Below are 21,298 nucleotides of genomic sequence, written 5' to 3' on the forward strand. Positions count from 1 at the left end.
CAGCACCATATTTTGAAAATGCCTTCCTTTTCCCCACTGTTCCCCCAACTTGTCACACGTATGAAGTGTGTGAGTCTATCCACATGTGTGGGTCTGTTTCTGGGTTTCCATTCTGCATCATTGGCCTCTTTGTCTGCTCTTGTCCCAACACTACGCTGTCATAAGAGAAGGCTGTGGGCCTTCTCTTTCAGGCCCGTTTGGAGTGGGGTTCTTGTCTCCAATTGTTCCACTGAAACTGTTCGTATGAAGATCGGCAACCCTTCCTCTTAGCTAAATCTAATGGCCAGTTCTGAGTCCTTATCTCACTTGCCTTCTCAGCAGCAGTTGACACTGGTGATACCACTTCTCCTTGACACAGTGTCTTCGGGGCACCACACTCTTGATTGCCTGCCTTCCCCACTGTGTGCTCCTTCTGTCTTCTCCACCATTTCCTCCTCCTTGCCCCAGCCTGATGATGTTAATCCCCCTCAGCACTCAGCCCAATCTCCACTCATTTCCTTGGTGATCTCAGTCAGCATGTAAACGCCATTTAACTCCAAATTTCTATTTCTAGCAGGACCTTGTTCTCACACTCCAGATTCCTACATCCAGCTGCCTACCTAGCTTTTCCATTTGAAGAATCTCAAACTCACATATCCAAGACAGAACTTCTCATCTTTCCCTGCAGTCTGTTCCACACCTTACCTTTACCTTCTCAGCTGATGGCAACTCCGTCCTTCTAGTTGCTGAGGCACAAAACCTTAGAAGAATCCTTACTTCTCTCTCTCATAATGGCACATCCAATTCATGAGGAACTCCTGCTGGGCTTATTTTCAAAACGTGCACATCCCAAATCCAAACACTGCACCCCACCTCCACGGCTGCCACTCCATCGGAGCCTCCGTACAGACAACGGATTAGCATCCATTGTCTTACACCATATGTAAAAATTTCAGGGAAATTTCTGCAATAACCTTCTAATTGGTCTTCCTGCCTCAACTACTCTCTCCTAGTCTTTTTTTTTCAACCCAACAGCCAGAGGGATCCTTTTAAGACATAAGGCAGATCCCGTCACTCCTCTGCTCAAAACCCTGCAGTGGCTCCCACTTCACTCAGAGTAGAAGCCAAAGTCCTTACAAGGACTACAGGCCCTGCCTGCTGCCCTTTCCGTTCTCTCTCTAAGCTAGTCTCCTGCTGCTGCCCCCTCACTCACTCACTCGGCTCCAGCCACGGGCCTCCTTCAGGTTCTCCTCCCGTGCCAGGCCGCTCCTGTCTTCCAGCCTGTGTGTTAGCTTTGCCCTCTGTACTGAACACTCTTCCTCAGATACCTCCATGGCTAACTTCTTCACTCCTTCAAGCCTTGGCCCCAGTGTCAGCTTTGAGATGAGATCCTTCTTGACCACGGAAAATTGAAACTTGCTCTCCTCCTGCCTTCTTTATCTTTCTCTGCTCTTTCTTTTTTCCATCACACTTATCACCTTCAAATATGCTAATTATTTATCTATTATGTTTACTGTTCATTCTCTTTGCCCCCTTCTAGAATGTATGGCAGGGAACTTTATCTGTTTTTCCGTTTTGTTCTCTTCGTACTGCAAGCGCCTAGAACAGTAGACAATAGTCTACTGTCGGCTTCGTTCTCTGCCCCTCCCTGCAGCCTCAGGCTCCAGGACCCACAGCAGCAGCTGCCCTGAGAGGAACCTCAGTGCTGGGGCTTCCTGTTGTAGCTCTGCTGTCGGAAGCAGTGTGGTGCAAGGAAATACATATGAGCTGTAGGATACAACGTAGCACCTTCTGGGGGAAGGGACCTGGGTCCCAGCTCCTGTCCCCAGCTGTGACAAGTCACATCTCTTCTCTGGGCCTTCATTTCTCTCTCTCTCTCCCTAACTTCAGTGCCTGGCCCTCTGCAGGTACAACTGGGAGTGCAAATTACTTCAAATCAGAGCTGCAGAGAGGGCACCTTGCAAGGTCTCAGCACTTACACACATGCTGTCGTTAACCTCCCACCGTAATGCCACCCCGTGGAGGAAGCTCCAAGACTACAGTCCAGGGATTTTGTTTCCATCCCTACATTCCAGCTCTGCTTCTATTAGGCTGTGGAGGGGTTGAGGGGCAAGGACTTGGTTCAATCAGATTATAAGTATCCTAGTACCAAATGCAAAGAAAACTTTACAATTCATACTGAGATCGAGGAAGGTTTTTTTTTGTAAGATTTTTTTTTTCTTGCTCTAAAAATTATTCTTTTTAACTCACTGAAACGTTCACAATTCTATTCAAAACTCAGTTTCAGTATTATGGAACCTAAACTCCCGTTTGAAATGTGCTGCTCCTGAAGTGTCACTCCTGACATTTAGCGAGACACCCTGTCATTAAGTCAGCAGACTTGAAGGATGTGGGGGTTTTCAGTGTATCAAGAAATAATGCTGTGAATCATAACACTACAGTCTCATCTCCAAGTCTCAAAAGCACTTAGCTGAAAATCACATTAATCCTTATAATTTCCATGATAATAGGCCCAGATCAGTGTTTGGTGAGCAGGGGTGGGGTAGGAGGGGCAAAATCTCCTTGGGATCGTGGGAAGAAGATAGTTAATCTTCTGCAGAGTTCTGAACCAGGAGTCAGCTGTGAAGAGAGCTCTAACTCCATGACCCTTGGAAGGGGTGCCTTGCCTCCCTTCAACTTGGGGCACCTCTCCTGGTCCCCCGCTTTTCTCTCTCTCTCATATGTGTTATGTCAAGAAGAGGAATTGTAGGCTTTTGGAGAAATTTGAAAGGTGACGTACAGCACAGCCAGTGACTAGAGTCCCAAGAATGCAGCAGAGAATCAAGAAATAAAAAAGCTGGAGAAACTTTGGATGTGATTATAAAGTAGGTAGACTAATTTCACAAAGATATAGATGCAGACGAATGCATATAAATGAGGGAGACTGTAGTTATCCCAGTAGTATTATTGGATGTCTCCTAGGGAATCCTCAGATGCAGTTTAAATATCACGGTGTTTTAAGTCTTTCATTGAATTTTAGACACATGCCTAATTTTTGATCAAAGTATCTATCACAAAGTTGATTACCCTCTCTATTCCTCTGCATCATCCCTAAGTGCATTTTCACAGTCACAACAAAAATGAACCTTCCCTCAGAGGATGATCAGGTGCCAGCAGGACTGCTCAGAAGAATATTTCAGAGGTTTCTCAATGATTCCAACGACTCCTTGGGCTTGGGCAGCATCTTAGGAAAAAGGAAACCACTGAGGAAACGGCAGCTATTCTACAAACACTCAGACTCACTTGGAAGCAAACATTGTTGGGAAGAGTGTGGGGCTTGTTTCTTTTCGGTGGTTGGTGGGGAGACAGGTCTTGGATTGAGGTTTTGGGGGAGAGGTGCAGAAGGCAATAATCAAAATCTTCTACGGTTACAACATACATTAGATATAGCATTCATTTTTTAGACACTTCCATTGTCACCCTGGACTGGGTTCAACTTGAAAAATTCTGGATATTTTTTAGTTGGTGCACAGGTTGAGTGAACAATCTTCAGTGGTAACATAAAACTATATTTGACAATAAGATAAAACATTGGCAAAAGGTTTAAATGCACATTATTCTCAAGGAAGATGACCTCACTGGTCCTAATTTTCACTAAATAGAACTCGTTCCCTTTGAAAATAGAGGGACTCTATATTTTTAGTTCCAACTTTTGGGAGTTTTCCACAGATATCTCATGTTTCTGCACATCTTGTGAGAAGAGGCACACAGTTTTTGTTCCAGACGATCTTTTTATGTTTGTATAGGGAACAGCCTTGGCAGAGAGAGTATCTCCCTCTTGGACAGCCTGCTTGCACACCCTTTAAAAGATTAGGTTTCCTGAGCTCGAAATTCCTCAGCTGTGACACACACACTGCATGTGCAGCATCCACCTGGGCTACTCAGCATCACCCCCATGGAACTTGGGGGGTGAGAGCAGCAGACGGGGAACATGAAGGTTTTGCAGCCCACAGTGCCTCTGATCTGGGCGTCTCCTGTCTTCTGCCAGCATCTGTGACACTGCGGCAGGTTCACTTGTTTGCTTGCACACAGAGGAGACATCTCAGACCCTTCAAATTTCTTGACACTAACCATCCAAAAAATTTATATTTTGTAGAATACAAGGATTTCTTTGTCCTGACTTTCCACCTCCCTCAAACTAACAATCTAATACAATGCTAGCACAACGAATAAATACAGATTGTCTTCTGGAGTTTGTTGCAAAGGGACTTACTGTCTTCAGCCAGAAAATCGAGAAGCAAATTTAATGTATTAAAGGATAGACGTAAGAAAAGACAAAGGTTAGATAGGAATAAAAAAGACTAAAGGGGAAGGAGGCAATCCTAGAAGGTGGAGATAGAAATACATTACAAAGAACATCTTTAATTTTGGTTTATAGTCCCACAAGCTAAACCACTGTTTGCTAAAGAAAATTATAGCCCTATCGCCCTCTACCGGAACAAGGCTTGGAAACCACAGGGAAATAGTTCGAAGTTGCCCTTCATGGAATCTGCTCACACCTGTGCTACCCATTGCTGCCGTGATCCAGATTAACTTAAAGTGTAAAGCTCAGGTGCTCAGAAAGGCAGGAGGAACACAGCTCCCTTTGCATACCCAGCCTGCCAGGTTAATGCTGAACCATTCAGTGCTGAAAAGAGAGTGGACAGCCCTTCCCACACTCACCTTCAATATGTAGCAGCCACTGACTGCAGGGACCACTAATAGCCGTAGCCTTTGCTGGAGGTCCCAGCAAGTCGCCCCTAGCACTTCTGCCCTCACCCGCCCCACTTCCATTCCTTGGACAATAGCTGCTTAGAACTCTCCTCTTATCTATTAACCCCATCACCAAGCCTACTCAGGTCCGTCTCAGAAAGTATCACTTTGTCCTGGGGGCTTCAGTAGGGCTGGACAGTGAGTGCTAACCTTTCGACTCCAGCAGAGTAACATCACCTTGCAAACTCAAATGGTGAGTGCCAAGGTCCAAGCTTCCATTTTAGCTTAAATGTCACCCTATCAAAATCTCAAAGCAGCATATCCAAATGTTTTCATCATGCATTGAAATCAGGAGAAAATATATAATGCACCAATAAATGTATTATTTATTTATAAATTATAGAAGTGTACAGTTGTACATTATGTACATTATAAAACACACAAAAATATAAATTTAAAAGGATGAGATTAAATACAAATAACCATCTTAATATTTTCCCAATGGATTGATCATCTGCATACCCTTGGGATGTACACACCCCCACCTGAAACCACGGCCCAACAGCATGCCAACGATTGCTATATTTGGAGTTTTAGCTCAGGTTACAGAAAAGTGTACAAGATCACAGCTTTTAAGTTTTGCAAAACAGCCCTAGCATCAAGTTTAAATGTGTGAAGATGCTTGATGCTAATTAAGACATATTTGGACTAATCACTACACAGCTGGTAAAATGTCATATTATGGTTCACTGATAGCTGTTTCACTTTAAGGCAGACTAAACAGGGGATTTCATGGAGTAAGGATATTTGGGGATAAAAATGCTTTAAAGAAACACTTAAAAATAAAGAATGAGAACTTGCCTATTTTTTTAAAAAGCCAACAAAGAGCTAGCACCTAAAAAAAATTCCTCTGCCTACAGTGGACTTAAAAAAAAAAAAGAAACACTCCAAACAATGGCCACCAGCCAATGAAAATGGATTAAAATGGATTGCCACACATCTGCCTGCCCTAATACCAGTGAATCTTTAAGAACATAGATTCTTTGATTTTTATAGCCCCAGGATCCAATCATAGACCCAGGCACATAGAAACTCAGTAAATATGTGATGAATGATAAACAACCCCTCAAAAAATATGTAAAGTGTCAAATAACATTTGAAATAAGAATTGTCGCTAAAGAACACTCCAGTTTCTGGTTTTGATTGACTGACCCAAATGACCGCATAAACGTTGTGGTCAAAAATAATCTGCTCAGAGAGCCTCATTACATTCCTCAACGTGCTCCCTCCCCTCCTCCACATCAGTCCTTTGGCTTCCAGTGCCCCTGCTTCCACCCAGGGCCTGTGCTTCCCACCACACAGTGGAACAGTACAGCCAGCCGGCCTGTCCTTCTCCACCACTCAGTGCAAGCGGGGAGAAACAGAACACAGCATCGTTCTTTACAATCCTCAGAGAGAACCCTTATTCAATGTGACCCTTATTTTTTAAAAATATTCATGAAAATTTAAAAAAATTTTAAAAAGGACAGGAACATCTGACTTTGAGATTGAGATATGCACATGGAAAACACCGTGGGGCCTCAATCAAGTTCTGTAACACTGAAATTTCTAACTGCTAGGCTTTCCATTGTGATCTCCTCATGGAAGAGTATCTTTCGTTTTAGGTACTTCCCCAACTGAGAGAGAGAAAAATACTGCACAATTTAAGTAACAATTTCATAATCAGTTTTACTCTGTATACAACCCACTGAATATTTTCATCTATTCTGGTGACAAAAATGTCACTGTTTCTTGATAGGAACCAAACTGCAAATATGCTCAGTTTCCATTAGATTAAGTGCAAACCAGGTTAAATTAGTTGTTAAATCCCAATCAAGACAAAGGAAGGAGGGATGCAGACCTCAGAGACTTGCAGGAGAGACGAGAATCATAAACCGAAGGCTCAGATCTTCCACCACATGGAGGCTGCCTGAGGACTCATCAGAGGAAAATGTGTTATTTGGTGGGGCGAGTACATGGACGTCACACAAAGGGCAAAGGAAACAGACGAGCGGGGTTTCTAATGTCAAGGTGATAGTGTTTTTTTAAGCACTGTGGTGAGTTAGTGAGTTGTGAAATCCTCTCCAAAGTCTTAAAAGCAGAAAGAAGCCAGTTGTTTCAATGAACTTATAAAGCCTCTCTAAGACAAAATAGCCACTAGGATAGAAATATTTTTCTTAAAAAGCATCCTTCAAGAAAACCGGGACATGTACATCCTACACATTGTTTCGTTTGCTCACTTTCCTTGCCTTCATGTCACATGGGGTTTTCTCTGACCTCTGCTTTCACTGGATGCCGGAGGCTGGCTCCCTCCCTTCCACCACACACAGGAGACAGCAGCTGCCTCACCTGACACTGGAGCTTCCCACCAAAACCTGGCTTGAGACCCATCCTCTATTTGTAAAACAAAACACATCACTGGCACTCCTGCTTGCCAAGGAAGGGTCTAACTAACACCTTTAAAAAGAAAAACAGGTGACCAAGGTTCCAATGAAAAAGCTGCTTTTGACCATATTATGGGAAATATTACATCCTAAATTTAGAACCAAAAAAATTCATGTTTTTGGTAATTTTCAAATTTTATTTCCAACTACTGCAGGAATAAAATACTAGTTGTGATTCTGCATGGAAAGTGGCACCTTTTAAGTAAACAAGGTCACAGGTTAGTATTCCAACAGTACTTTGGCCTATGAAGATTTTGGTAGGAGAGGATTATTACAATCAGTCCTATATTACAGACTTATGCTTCCCCCATATCTAGTAATAAAAATACTCATCTTACCTCTGTGATTCATCATGGATACATTTCTCCTCTTTATAAGCACTATCCTTCCGGGTTGCACTGTGTGAGGGGGAAGTTCCTCCCACTCATGGGTTTTTTGATAGTATACAGAAATGGCAGTCACTTCAGCAATAATGTATATAATAGTATTAAATTTTTAGTTGAAAAGTAAAAGAATGAAATTATCCTATTATATCCTTTCTCTGGGAGTAAAAAGAGAGACACCATCACAAATGTAAAATGAGTCAAACTTCTATTTTATTGACAGGAGTCCAAAATGAATACAAAAAAATGCCTCCTTTGCATGTTATATATTTTTTTCCTTAAAAGGCTTCTGATAGAGTCAGGTAGATTAAAAGCTAAGAACGTATTTCAGCTTTTATAGTGAACCTTTTAAAAAAGGTTTAATAACATAAGTCACCAACATTAGAGAACATATGGTCCCACAATCATTTTTAGACCTATAGCTTATAAAAAGAAATAGATCCTGCATTGATCTGCTAAAATAGAGGCTTAAAAATGTTTTAAGCCATTAAAAGCCATTTTTATAATCTGTGTGATAATTCTGGGTAATTAAGAAAAGGAAAATCCCAAAATGTAGCCCTCTATATTATGTGGAATGTGAAAGAATGCCAACTTATGACCAAGATAGGTAAAAATAAAAGGTTTGTTTAAAGCTATGAATGGAGCTGTTATAAATAGTCTTGTGTCACTGCAAAATGTCAACGAATGAATGACAGATCTTATCCAGAGAGAAACACTTGAGCAGATGTTACTTAAAACATATTTGTGGTGTTTATCATACTTTAATGTTTACTAAAACTAAAGCTAAACAAAGAAAACTTGCTCATTTAAGGTTGCTTTTCATGTACCTTTACTTTTACTGGGACCATAAACTGATCAGATAATACATAGCCCACACTTCTGGACAGTTGTAACAAAGGGTTTATTATCATTTGCAGATGAAATAAATGCACCATCCCATTCTTGAAAGGCTTTAACAAGCCTTAAGCATCTTCCGGACTGTACCAAGGCACCACCACTGCCTAGTTACATTAATGCACCCATTTCTAGTAAGGAACTAACACCTCGCGTCAACATCGGTTCTGCACTGTTTCTGGTTTATTATACACTTCCTAAACAGCAAAAATTTGCAAATATGTGCAAATACTGTGCTCCATTCATAGTACTGCTTAGTCATCATCCTCCTCCTCCTCTTCCTCTTCCTCAAAGCTGTCCTCAAAGCCCTCGCTGTCCTCCTGGTCCTCATCCCCCTCGACTGCTGTATCCCACTGCGGGTGATTTTCTGGCACAGGCTTGGCCTCATGAACCTCCAACTATAAAGAAGAATTAAATGTAGACATCAGAAATTTTTGGAGGAATAACGAAAGAAATACCTGATAAACAGATTTTACAATGGTAACTCTAAATTTAACACATTCATTTAGAATTGACGTTCACAACAGAAATAAAAGGCAAATCTACTAACATGTAAATATAGTTATATTTCTAATACAGTTTGATATTTTGATTTTATAGTAAGTTATACTATTTATTCTGTGGCATGTAAGATTAATAATTGTGATTGTTGAGTAAGAACACTGAGTAATGTCTTAACAAGTCTGCAGATGAAAGAAAAACTAAAGTGTGACTTTCAAAGAAGTACTTTGAGGCCTCCAGATTCATAAAGTAAAATTCTATAGCCAACGGGAAAAAAATAATGGCACCCTTGTGGGAAAAAAGCTGCGCCTTACTGTCTCCCTTTATTTTGGGACTCCAATACACAGTGCAACAACACTTTAGCACAATCTCACTAATAGAATAGAATGCCTTTTATAAAAACCTCAAGTGAAATGGTAAACACTGATGGGAGTGTGCTTCAAATGATACTTATACAAAATGTACACTCTAAAATGATAAAAAAAGAAATGTTTCAGAACTTAATAAACACTCGATTTGAATCATGGGAAAACATACGTGCTTTTCTAAAGAAAACAGAACCCATTTGTGAGGCCCCGTAGAGTTATAGTATATTATAGCACATTAAAACGTATCACTTAAGTAATTTATAGTCAAGGTTCTAAATTGTTACACTCCTTTAATTCAACAACTTAAGTTTATTATTGAAAAAGTAGTCCATCAAGTGTATCATATATAAAGTATGAGATGACCTCTTTTCCCCTCTATTATTCTACATTTCAAAACTAGAAATGCTTCCTCGGTATATTTAAGCACTTATTCAAATAGACAACTATATTTACTGAAGAGTCGCTACTCTTACCTTCAATGGTTTAATCTGATCCAAGCCCATATAGGAGTCTGATCTCAGAAACACTGTATACTGATAATTTCCGGGCTTGCCTGGTGCAGGAAACTTCAGTTCTACCTAGAAGATAAAATCAGCACTTAACATCTGTATTTTGAGGAGTGGAAGAAACAAAAGCCCACTCCCCAAATTCCTAGACCAGACTATTTAATAGCTAGGAATTTACTCAGATGACACAGGAAGTCCTAACAAACGTTACAAGAGTTCTACCAATAGTAACAAATATATATATGACGTGTATGTCGTATATTATATATACTATACAAAAAAGAAACCAAATCAGGCAGAACTGATGGGATTAATTTGTAGCTCCACAATTCAAGAAAGCATAATTAAAGCAAGCAAGTTCTGTGTTGACCATCACCTTGACAACTTGAAGAAATGAAGTAGAGTATAAAAGTAAAATAAATGAAATGCTGGAATTGATAAAATAGACTTCACCAGACAGGAGATAATTCTTGCCAACTTTCTTATTTCTAGGATAAATGCTGTGAGATAATAGAAAATATATATATCGGCCTCTGCCCCCAGCTCCTGGCACACAGTTCCTCAAACTCCTGTAATTTCCCAAGTGATAAGAGCATGAGGAGCGTCTTTGGTTCTAATGTTTGGTCTCTGACCACTGGTTCCTGACGCCGAGCTTGTAAATCCCTTGGAATTTCATGGGTGATAGAAATGCGCTTTGTTCTAATGAGGAGACTCTCAGTGGGCTCCTAGATGAGGGCTGCTCACCAGAAAGACCAAGCCTTGATCAGAAGCTTGGTACTTTCAGCCCTACCCCTCATTCTCAGGAGAGCAGCTAAAAATTGAGTCAAGGATCAATCATGTCTACATGACAAAGCCGCTACAGACACCCACAAAGTAAGGGTTAGGGGAACTTCTTGAGTTAGTGAACACATGGAGGTGCTACGAGAGTGGAATGCTCAGAAAGAGCATGATCTCTAAGTTCATCTATACCCTGTATCATATTCTTGGCAATAAACCAGTCAACATGTCTCCCTCAGTTCTGTGAGCCATTCTAGCAAACTGTCAAACCCAAGGAGCGGGTCAAAGAAACCCCCCATTTATAGCCAGTTGGTCAGAAGTATAGGTGACAACCTGGGACTTGCAATTGGCCTCTGAAGTGGGAGGAGCGGGGGGTGGGAGTCTTGTGGGACTGAGCCCTTAACCTGTGGGATCTGACACTATCTCCAAGTACACAGTGTCAGCATTAAGTTAAACTGTGGAACACTCAGCTGGTGTCACAGAGAATTGCTTCGAGTGGGGAAAAACCCACACATCTCATGCCAGAAGTGTTGTGAGAATGGTAGTTGTATGAGAGCAAAGGAGAAACACAGAAGTATTTCCTTTACAAATGTCCAAAGCCTTAAAAGGTCAAGAAGATATTTTATTTCCTATCAAATCATAAACTTCAAACACAAATTACACACTCTTAGGAATTCCAACTCCATTTGGACAAAGAAAGAATTTTTAAGAAGGTATCTTGGATGTTCTGCCTTCCAATCTCCAAAATCCAGATTTTATAAGCAAGATTATATATTAAAAGATGTCATTAAAACAAGAAAACCAGAGAAAAATCATGGGAGAATCTTTTTTTTTTAAATTAATTTCAGTTTGGCAACAAATATTTGCAACAAATATCACAAAGGGCTTATTTCATAATATTAAAAAAAGAAATTGCCAAAACCAGTTTAAAAGACCAATAACCCAACTAAAATGAACAATGGTCACAAACAGACACAAAAATAGAAAAGATTCAAACACACTGAAAGATGTTCCATTTCACTCTTAAGAGAAAAATAAAATTAAAAATACACTGAATACAACTAGCATAGTAAAAACTGATTCAGGCAAGAATCATCAGTGTATGCTAACGTGAGCGGGTAAAAGAATCCTGTTCTTTGAGAAGAGGACAGTCACACAGGACCCAAGATACCACCCCAGAGATTAGAGGGAAAAATACCTTTTACAATGAGAAAAGCCTTAACCAAATGATCAACCATAAAATCACCAATGTGGGGCAAACTGATATAATGTGCCCCTGATGTGACCCACTCGAGAAGATTACATCACCTATGCAGTATTTTTGCCAAAAATATTTAAAATGAATATAATCACGAGTAACCAATGAGACAAATTCAAATTAAGGGATATTCTACAAAATACCTTGCTTGGACTTTTCAAAAATGTCAATGGCATGAAAAATTTAAAAATAGAAAGGCCAAGGAAGTGTTCTAGAATAAAGAGGAATGACAACAAAATGCAACACACGATCCTTGATTGTATTCTGGCTGTAACTGACATCAGTGGAATACCGGAGGAAATTTGAATATTATACTCAGGAAATCTTATACCATATCAATATTAAATTTCCTGAATATAATAATTATTTTGAGCTTATATAGAAGGTCTTTGTTCTTAGGAGATACATGTTCAAATATTTAGGGATATAATGTCATGATGTCTACAAGTACCTCAAGTGGATGCGGGGGAATATACATATTTGTGTAAGTATTTTGTGTGTACACACACAGAGAAAGATATAAAACATACGGCAAAATGTTAATAAATGGTGCAGATGAAGGGTCTATGGGGGGCTCATGATACTGTGCCTGCAATATTTTTATAGGTTTGGAACTTTTTAAAATAAAAGATCAGAGGGAAAAAATAACACTGAGATGCCATTTTTCACCTTTCTGATTAGCAATGACATTCAAAATGTCTGACACACTGAGAGGCAATGGGCACACTTAAACATTCCTTCTCCCTAGGGAGAAACAAATATCCAGCAGTATCTATCAAAATTACCAGTGTACAGGGCCTCTAATTCATTAATTCTACCTCTATGAATTTATCCTATAGATGTTCGCACAAGTGCAAAATGACATATGAGGTTATTCACTGCAGCAAAAGACAAGAAACAACTTATAAGTCCATTTAAATAGCAGAGTGCTAAATAAACATCCACACAAAAGAATATCATGCAGCTGTAAAAATGAGGAAGCTTTTTCTGTACTAACAGGGAACAAATTCCAAGTTATATCACAGAAAAACTAAGGTGCAGAACATGGTGTATGCTACTTTTTGCATAAAACTGAGGAAAATACACATGGGCATTTGCTTGAATTTACATATAACACCACATGAAGGATACATAAAAAGCTGATAAAGGAAGGGGAATGGGTGACTGAAAGAGACACAAGATGTTTCAATGTGTGCACTTTTCCATATCTTCTGAAATATTAACTAGGTGAATGTATTATCTACTCAAAAACAGATAAAATTTTAATTAAAAAATAGAAATAAAATTGCTCTGTCAAACAAATATGCTTAAGTTGGCACTAAGTGTGAAACAGACAACAATAAACTACTTCATACATTTACTACTTGGTTACAAAGGGGGAAAAAGGAACTTTTTGGATTAAAAAATCAACATCATGGAACTATCTTGAAATTCAGAAGCCTTGCTCTTGTCCACCAAGTCCAGGCAGACAGAACCTTCTTCCTAGAAAAGTAACAAAGAATTAAGAAGAAAACAGGAGTTCCCAAGGGTAAAACATGCTCATCACAATGTACAGGAGTGATGTCATTAACAGTGAACAACACTATGGAATCAAAAACTCCACTCTAGAAATCTAATCGCTAGTTCTTAACATTTTTTTAAGACAAAAGGTATTTACCTTGGCACTATCCAATGAGGATAAAAATCACAAATTTTTATAAAACATAATTAAATTCTGGAGAGGAGAGGCATATATTCTCAGACACTAACAGTGAAGGCTCCCAAAAGTAAGCTGAGAATAAATCTGTAAAAGACTAACCAAGCTGCCTACCTTTAATAATTCAATGCTTTATAAATTTCTGAGCTTCCCCCAAAAGACATTAGAGAACAGTTACAAAATGTGTCGTAACAAATAAAATGCAATAAGCCAAATACAATAAACTGATTTCTAAAAAGGATTTTATGAAGCAGTATGATGACAAGAGGCTGTCTATTTGTAAAACTGAAACAATGTTGTTGGATAACTACCTCTTCCGTATCTTTTAGTGTACACACATGGTATGGCATAGATATTAATGTCTGTTCCTTCCTATCTGCAATATAAAGCCACCACCATTCTTGTTTTTCCTGCAAAGAAAAAAAGGAAGAGTATAAATAATCAGAAATAACTAGAGAAACACACAGTTTTGCCTTGTCTCATTTTAGAGGCGCTGTCCTTATTTTCTTCATTGTTGTATCCCCAGCATAGACACAAAGCCTGGTACAAAACAGATGTTCAATAAGTATTTGTTGAATGAATAAACTACTCTTAACCATTTGTAGATCTTCTCTCCAAAAGAATTTTGTATGTAATTTCAGGGTTTCAAATGGCCCCTTAAACCTTATTGATGGGCCTCTGCATTAAAAACCTCTGATTCGGGGCCGGCCCGGGGCGGGGGAAGCGCTTAAGTGCACTCAATCTGCTTTGGCGCCCTGGGGTTCGCCAGTTCAGGTCCCAGGTGCGGACATGGCACCGCTTGGCACGCCATCCTGTAGTAGGCATCCCACATACAAAGTAGAGGAAGATGGGCACAGATGTTAGCTCAGGGCCAGTCTTCCTCAGCAAAAAGAGGAGGATTGGCAGCAGTTAGCTCAGGGCTAATCTTCTCCCTCCCCTCAAAAAACCTCTAATTAACTTTAAATGACAAAAGATATTCTAAAAAAGAAACAGCGTAAACTATTACAATAACATCTAGCAAATCTTAAGCAATCTTACCTAGTAATAAGCAAAAGCCGAAAAGTAGGAGTGGAAGGGACATGGGAAACCAAATCAGAAATCAATACGTTAAAACACATTACTCATAAGAGAGCATCTCAGATTCTAAGAGCCTGTTTATACCTTTCACTGCACATGATTTTAATAAGCTCAGCATTTTTAGTTGTACTTCATAAAAGATTAGGAACAGAAAAAAAAGAGCTGGGTAAAGAAACTGCCACCAGAATGTACAATGACAGCAGGAAGAACTAACAGGAGAAAGAAAACTATTTAAAAAACATTCAGAAGACCAAGCAGTCTGGAAGCAGCAACCTCAGTGTGCTCGGCGGCCATCGCTGTACGTATTTCAGGCCACGTCTGTAACTGTTTAGTCATCTGCTTAGGATGCGCTGTTTCAGAACTGGGTAGGGAAGATATCTTCCTAAAATGGCTTCAGGAAAAACGTTTTGGGGCTAAAAATAAATTCTAGAATATTCTAAATATTCGCTTAACCAAAACAACACTAGACTATTCTAAAATCCTTATTATCAAAAAGAAGATTAGAAAATAACTTTTTACTGAAACCAGTTTCGTAGGGAAAACGTGTTTTTAAGCCAAAATCACTTGCACTTTCTATTTTATTTTAGCCATAAGACATTAAAATTTGGTTTATTCTTTCTAATAATGCTACACTAAGTTCAATTAAAAGCTCTTTTATTTAAATGCCTTAAACTACAATGCACTCCAACATTAATAAACAGAATAAATAAATCACCAGCATGTGATTCACCCAAGTTCTGCTTAACCCAAGGGTTAGGACTCCACAATAGGTACATGTGTATACTGATGCTTGTCTACATGTGTTTTGCACACACAAAGTGGGTGAGAACATGATGAAGTCAAAGGGGAGTATTAACACCCGCACTCTGTGGGCCATGGAGCCTCTCCTGCAACTACTCAACTCCGCCCCTGCAGCACAAAGAGAGTGAGCGTGGCTGTGTTCCAACAGAACTTCATTCACAAGAGCTTGCAGGGCGGCACACTTGTCTGCAGGCTGCAGTTTGCTGATGCCTGTTTTAAAGCCACACAGACCTGGATTAGTTCACTTCTCTAAACCTCGCTTTTCTTCTCTGTTAAATGATGAGTGCCTATCTCAGGCTGTGTTGTAAAGACAAACTGAGATAATATAAGTAAAATATACATTAGAATGCCTAGCACAGAGAGTGCAATAACTGATTGTTATGATTATTAACAAAATGAGGTAAACACCTCTACTGTTTAAGTGGTTCTGACATTTTATTGTATGTAATATACATGTATGTAACTTAAGCAGCACAGGGATATGTTCAAGGAAGTGCATTTCATCTTTACTTTTCCACTTGGAGAATGCCTTTCCCTCCCTTCTCCCAGGCTATCTGAAATCAAGAATATTTATTGAGAAGCTAGTTAATATCAATCCATGGCATTACACCTGTGCCTAGACTCTGATGCACATGGTGAAAACGGAAAAGATGTTCTACCATGAGCTACTAGTACTTAAAAAATTTTTTTCCTGTTGTCTGAGATTCCCAACCATTCTTAACATATTACATATAATAAATGAGTTTCAATAACATATAAGTCAATTATTAACATAAAACTCTAATTTAAGTGGGTAGTGTGGTAGTTAGGGTACTTAGGTAGGTACATGGGAAGGTAGAAAGGTAGATGTTAGGAAAATCCTAAATAAATTTTATCTGATAAGTGGTACTTTGAGATGTTTACTATGCAGATGCAGATTAAATCAGAAAAAGGCATTTTCACTGCTAAAATGTTCTGAGGGAGTGAATGAACGTCTTCCCTATTAACTAAGCATGGTCTAAAATGAAACTGCTACAAGGGCACAAATTATGCAGTTTAGAGCATCCCATGGCACTTTTAAAACCAATCAATGAGTGGAATTTATTCACTTGATTTCAGGAGCCTTGGCATTGGCAGACCACCACTGCAATGGGCAAAATGCCCCTAACAGATGGGCTAGAGCTCAGGACATGCCAGAAGACCCGCGTGCACATTAAGATGGAATCCTAGGCTGACTTCTTTCCAAGTCAAAACAACAGCCTGTGCAGAACCACTCATTTATTATTAGGAAAGCCAAATTACTTAGGAATTTGCCTTCAGCAGCCCCCAGCAACTCTGGATTGACACTAGAGCATAAAGCAGATTTATACACGAAATCAAGTGCCAAACATGAGTGGTGAGCAGAAGGTTCTGCTGCAAAACTGTGAGGCAGTCTGTGAAACATCTTCCCTGAACTAAGAGGCAACCAGTTCTTGACCTCCAGCCACAGACAAATTCATCCACAAAAGCAAAATGTCAAGCAAATCCAAAATTCATGTGAAAGACAAACAACACAGCCGATCAAGATCAAAAGCTGAGCAGGCCACAAGCACAAAGTAAGGACAGACAAGGGAACAGACAGCACTGCAATGACCTGTCCTGAGTATGGGGCTCAGCCACACTCAGCTCTTACTGAACTTAGCTGGTCCCATTGCCACGGGCTTGCTTATTCCCATGGACTGGGCAATGACTGCGGCCAGAGCAAGACTAGTGGCTACAAGCGGCCAATATAGGACTCCCAGAGAAAATCCATGGGGAAAGTTTAAGAACTTTTTCATCCTATTTAAAACTTGATAGAAGTGAGAGATTCACAACTGCCATGTAGTCACAGGCAGTCTGTGTAAGTTCCGTCTGAATTAAGACTACCTGAACTGCTAACGAGAAACCATCACCAAGCACGAGCCTCAGTACTCTGGGCACAGAAAAGACAGAAGCACAGGAAACCACAGAAATAGTTAAAAAGTTAACAATCCTCCTTTTAAGCAACACATTCACTAAACATAATTCATGTTGAAATATATCCTTCAAAATGTGGGCTCATCAAGAACAGACCACATTTAGCACATCTGAGCCAGTACACACTATAGAAGGATAAAAGGCAACTGAGCAATATCTGAAGAGAAAGTGAATGGAATAAGGAAACACTAGGCTGTGTATAACTCACCTCAGGAAAGTAAAGACTATAAACAGGATGTGTTATCTTTGATTTGGTTTCCAGGAGAGCTCTCTCCTTTCGCTGTATACTTTGCTGTAATTCTTGCCACTCCTAGCAAAGTAAAAATTAAATATTCAGTTGAAATCAAGTATATTTTCGATCGTTCTGAGGAGTTTCCATCTTCTTCCGGTAATTATTTCTAACAATGCTAACTACTACTACTACGAGTTCAGTCCCACAAATCTAATCATTTTCCTGCTCAAAACATACAGTGCTTCTTTTCATAAATCAAATCTAACTCCTTTAGCATGAGTTACACAGCTGTACACGATCTGACCTGGGCCCCTCTCTCCAGTCTCCTGTCACTGCTTTCTTCCTTGCACTTTTCATTCCAGTCATTTCAAACTATCAAGACTTCTCTGAATTCACCAAGCTATTTCACTCCTCCTAATCCCTGTTTGGAAATCTTTTCCCCTTTCTCTACCTGGTAAACTCCTACTCATTCTTCTTCAGGAGCAGCTAAAGCCTAAGTGTGTGCTCCTGAGAACCACAAACTCCCTCCACCTCAGGACTGAGCTGATCCCTCCCTCCTTCATGCTATCACTGCATCTTTTGCAAAAGGTGCAGAATCTCTCTTGTACTATAATGTTTAGTTACAAGTCTGCCTTCCCTACTAACCTACTACCATCCAAGGGCAGAAACTGTTTCACGTTTGGTTTTGCATTCTTGTTACCTAACACACTGCTTGCAGTGTGACAGATAATAATTATTTGTTATTTGTATAATTATCTGTTGTATTCTTGAATGAACGTATTTTTGGTTATCTGAAGAAACTAGTCTGTCAAAATCCTGAGTCACCTCTACTAACTGTAATATACTCAGAAAGGAGTATGCCAACTCTTTTTCAAAGCAAGGCTAGGGAAACAATTTCTTTGATAGGTTTTAATTTCCTGGCAATCAATTTAATTCCTAAAGTACAAAAACAGTCAAGGGCCAGAAACTGCTAAAAACAGTCATCCTTATTTTGTTCCCACCACTCCCAAGGGCAGGTCCACGACTTCCTCATACCTTCATCCCATGCCCTTTACCTTCTCCTCTTTTTGGCCTCTGCCTTTGCCTCAGAGGCTACTCAGGGGACCTCTTTTTCTCTCCTAAACCACAAGAGTTACTTTCAGATCAATGGCCCAGCCAAAAAGAGCACAGCCATCCAGGAAACAGCTGACAGTCTACAGCTCACGTGCAGCGAGCCTCTAAGGACCACTATCTGTCCCCCAAACATTCTTTCCTACAGTCCCCCCTTAAATCACATGCAATTTAATGCTATGTCATGAGATTTCTTCTCTACTCTCTATCCCCTCACAATCTTAAGAAATTCCTTAGAGACCCCCCTTTCCTTAGTGACTTATATACCTCTTAAAACAAGGTTGCATTCTGTAAATGTTGGCTTTTCCCTTAACAACCTCTCGACATTAGTCCACAGTAACATTTCTATCCCCTAAACATTCCCTGGAACTTGTGGGAGACCCACCAACTTTCCTTACTCATCTGCCCCGACACCAAACTGACTTCACCTCAGACCCAGGTCCTACTCCACCTACGAAGTGACAATTATAGAAAACAAGGACTTCCAATCCTTGTTGGAACCAATTTTTCTTTATAATTCTGACCACCACCCCTCAAAAATACTCTTACAAAGTAATGTAAGATTATAAAATATACTGGTATTGTTTAAGACAAGCAAACAAGCAAGTAAATGAAAAAAACAACAAAAACCAAAACTATCACCAGTGGTTAATTCCAGTTACTTAAACCTATACATCTTACTGCTTCATCGTCTTTGTTTTGTTTTTCATCTTGCTCTCTATCAGAGTCTCTGTCACTACCATCGTCTTTTTCACTTTGGGAGTCTCTGTTGGTTTCTTCTTCTTCAGAATCACTGCCTTTGTCAGAAACTTCTTCTTCATCTTCCTTTACTGCAGCTTCCTAAAAGGAAAAAGCAACCACAAAAGTTCTGAACATCTCAGTGAATATATCGTTCTGAGTTCCAGAAGCTAACTTATTGCTTTATAATTAATGTGGCTCAAGATTACAATTTCACTATTCATACAGAATTTTAGAGAATTATAAACATTCTTATTTATAAATATGTGGGAGTCACACTGAAGACTAACATTTGGTTTATCTGTCTGTTGTTAGTTGCTTCACTCTTCACAGTTTGTAAAATAAAAATATTTTATTTTTATTTGCAAAGTATAGTACCAAAATGGCTAAGCTACTCGTCTTCAAAAACATCAATTATACTATATATTTTTTCGACGAGGGGAAATGGGGAGTTTATAGAAAAGTACTGCTTTGAGAATTTAATATTACCTTCTACAACTGACAGAGTAATAATGCAGTAAGGAAAGACAATATCCCAGACAAAATACTTACTAGTCCATTTTAAGAAGCAAGAAAAAGAACAGCAAATTAAATGTAAAGAGAGTTGAAGTAAATAATACAGACCAGAAATTAATTAAAGAGAAAGCAGCTATACAAAAGGGAAACCCAAACAAAACCAAAAGTTGGTTCTTTGAAAAGATTAATGAAACTGATAAATTTCATTAGGCAAGACTAACAGACGAAAAAAAGAGACAGAATACAAATTACCAATAAAAGGAATAAAAGAGACATAACTAGAGATCCAAAAGATGCTAAAAATAAAGGGTATTATAAATAACTTTGTCAATAAACTCGATAACTTAGAGGAAATGGACAAATTTCTTGAAAAACACAATTTACTAAAATAGATATAAGAAAAAAAGTAGAATACGTTAAAGAAATGGACACCATAACTAAACCCTTTTTAAAAACTCCAAGCCCAGATGGATTCTCTAGATAATTCTTCCCAATATGAACGAAACAAATCCAATCTTACATAAACTCTTCCAGGAAGAAGAGGGCATTTCCTAACCTGTTTACTGAGGCCAGCATAAACCTGATACAAAACCTGACGTTACAAGAAAGAATGACAAGCCACTATTTTGTTGTAAATATAGATGCAGGAATCCTAAACAAAGTATTATTAAATCCAGATAAATATTAAAAAAAGAGCCTATGTTATGACCAAATGACATTTGTTCCAGGAATGCAGGACAGTTTGAAAATTTTAAATATATCAATACGATTCACCACATTAATAGAAAGGAGAAAAATTACACAATCACCTCAACAGATACAGAAAAAGCATTTAATAAAATTCAGTACCTGCTCGTGATAAAAATTTTCAGCAAACTGAGAAGAGAAAGAACACTTCCTTCACCTGATAAGGAATATCTACAAAAACCCTACAGCTAACATCATAGAAAGTAGTAAAATAACGTCTGCTTTCTCCCTGAGATCAACAAGAGGACAAGGGTGACCATCATCTTCACTGCTAATCAAAATTATACTTAAAGTTCTAGGCAGCACAGTAAGGTAGAAAGGAAGAAAGAGCCTAAATATTAAAAAGAAAAAAAGAAAAACAAAACTATCTTTATTCCCAAATGGTATGCTCTCGTACGTAGAAAATCTTTTCAAAAGATCTACAAATGGTTAGAATTATTGTCAATTCATCAAGACTCCTTGATATGCAGTCAATATTTAGAAAGCAACTATACTTTTATATACCAGCAATAACACTGAAGAATGGA

The 21,298-nt window shown here is 39.0% G+C and overlaps 1 protein-coding gene across 1 annotated transcript in view; it reads right to left on the minus strand.

The window, feature by feature from the left end:
• Positions 1 to 7,767: 7,767 nt before the first annotated feature.
• Positions 7,768 to 21,298, minus strand: part of SEC63 (SEC63 homolog, protein translocation regulator) — a 67,905-nt gene continuing 54,374 nt past the window's right edge. The window contains exons 17-21 of the mRNA XM_008520863.2: positions 19,452 to 19,610; positions 17,637 to 17,738; positions 13,888 to 13,986; positions 9,813 to 9,917; positions 7,768 to 8,868 (exon numbers count right to left, since the gene is read on the minus strand). Coding sequence (XP_008519085.2) covers positions 8,725 to 8,868; positions 9,813 to 9,917; positions 13,888 to 13,986; positions 17,637 to 17,738; positions 19,452 to 19,610 — 609 coding nt within the window. The 3' untranslated portion in view covers positions 7,768 to 8,724. The remainder of the gene's footprint in view (positions 8,869 to 9,812; positions 9,918 to 13,887; positions 13,987 to 17,636; positions 17,739 to 19,451; positions 19,611 to 21,298) is intronic.

Source organism: Equus przewalskii, chromosome 9 (assembly GCF_037783145.1).
Source record: "Equus przewalskii isolate Varuska chromosome 9, EquPr2, whole genome shotgun sequence".
NCBI lineage: Eukaryota > Metazoa > Chordata > Mammalia > Perissodactyla > Equidae > Equus > Equus przewalskii.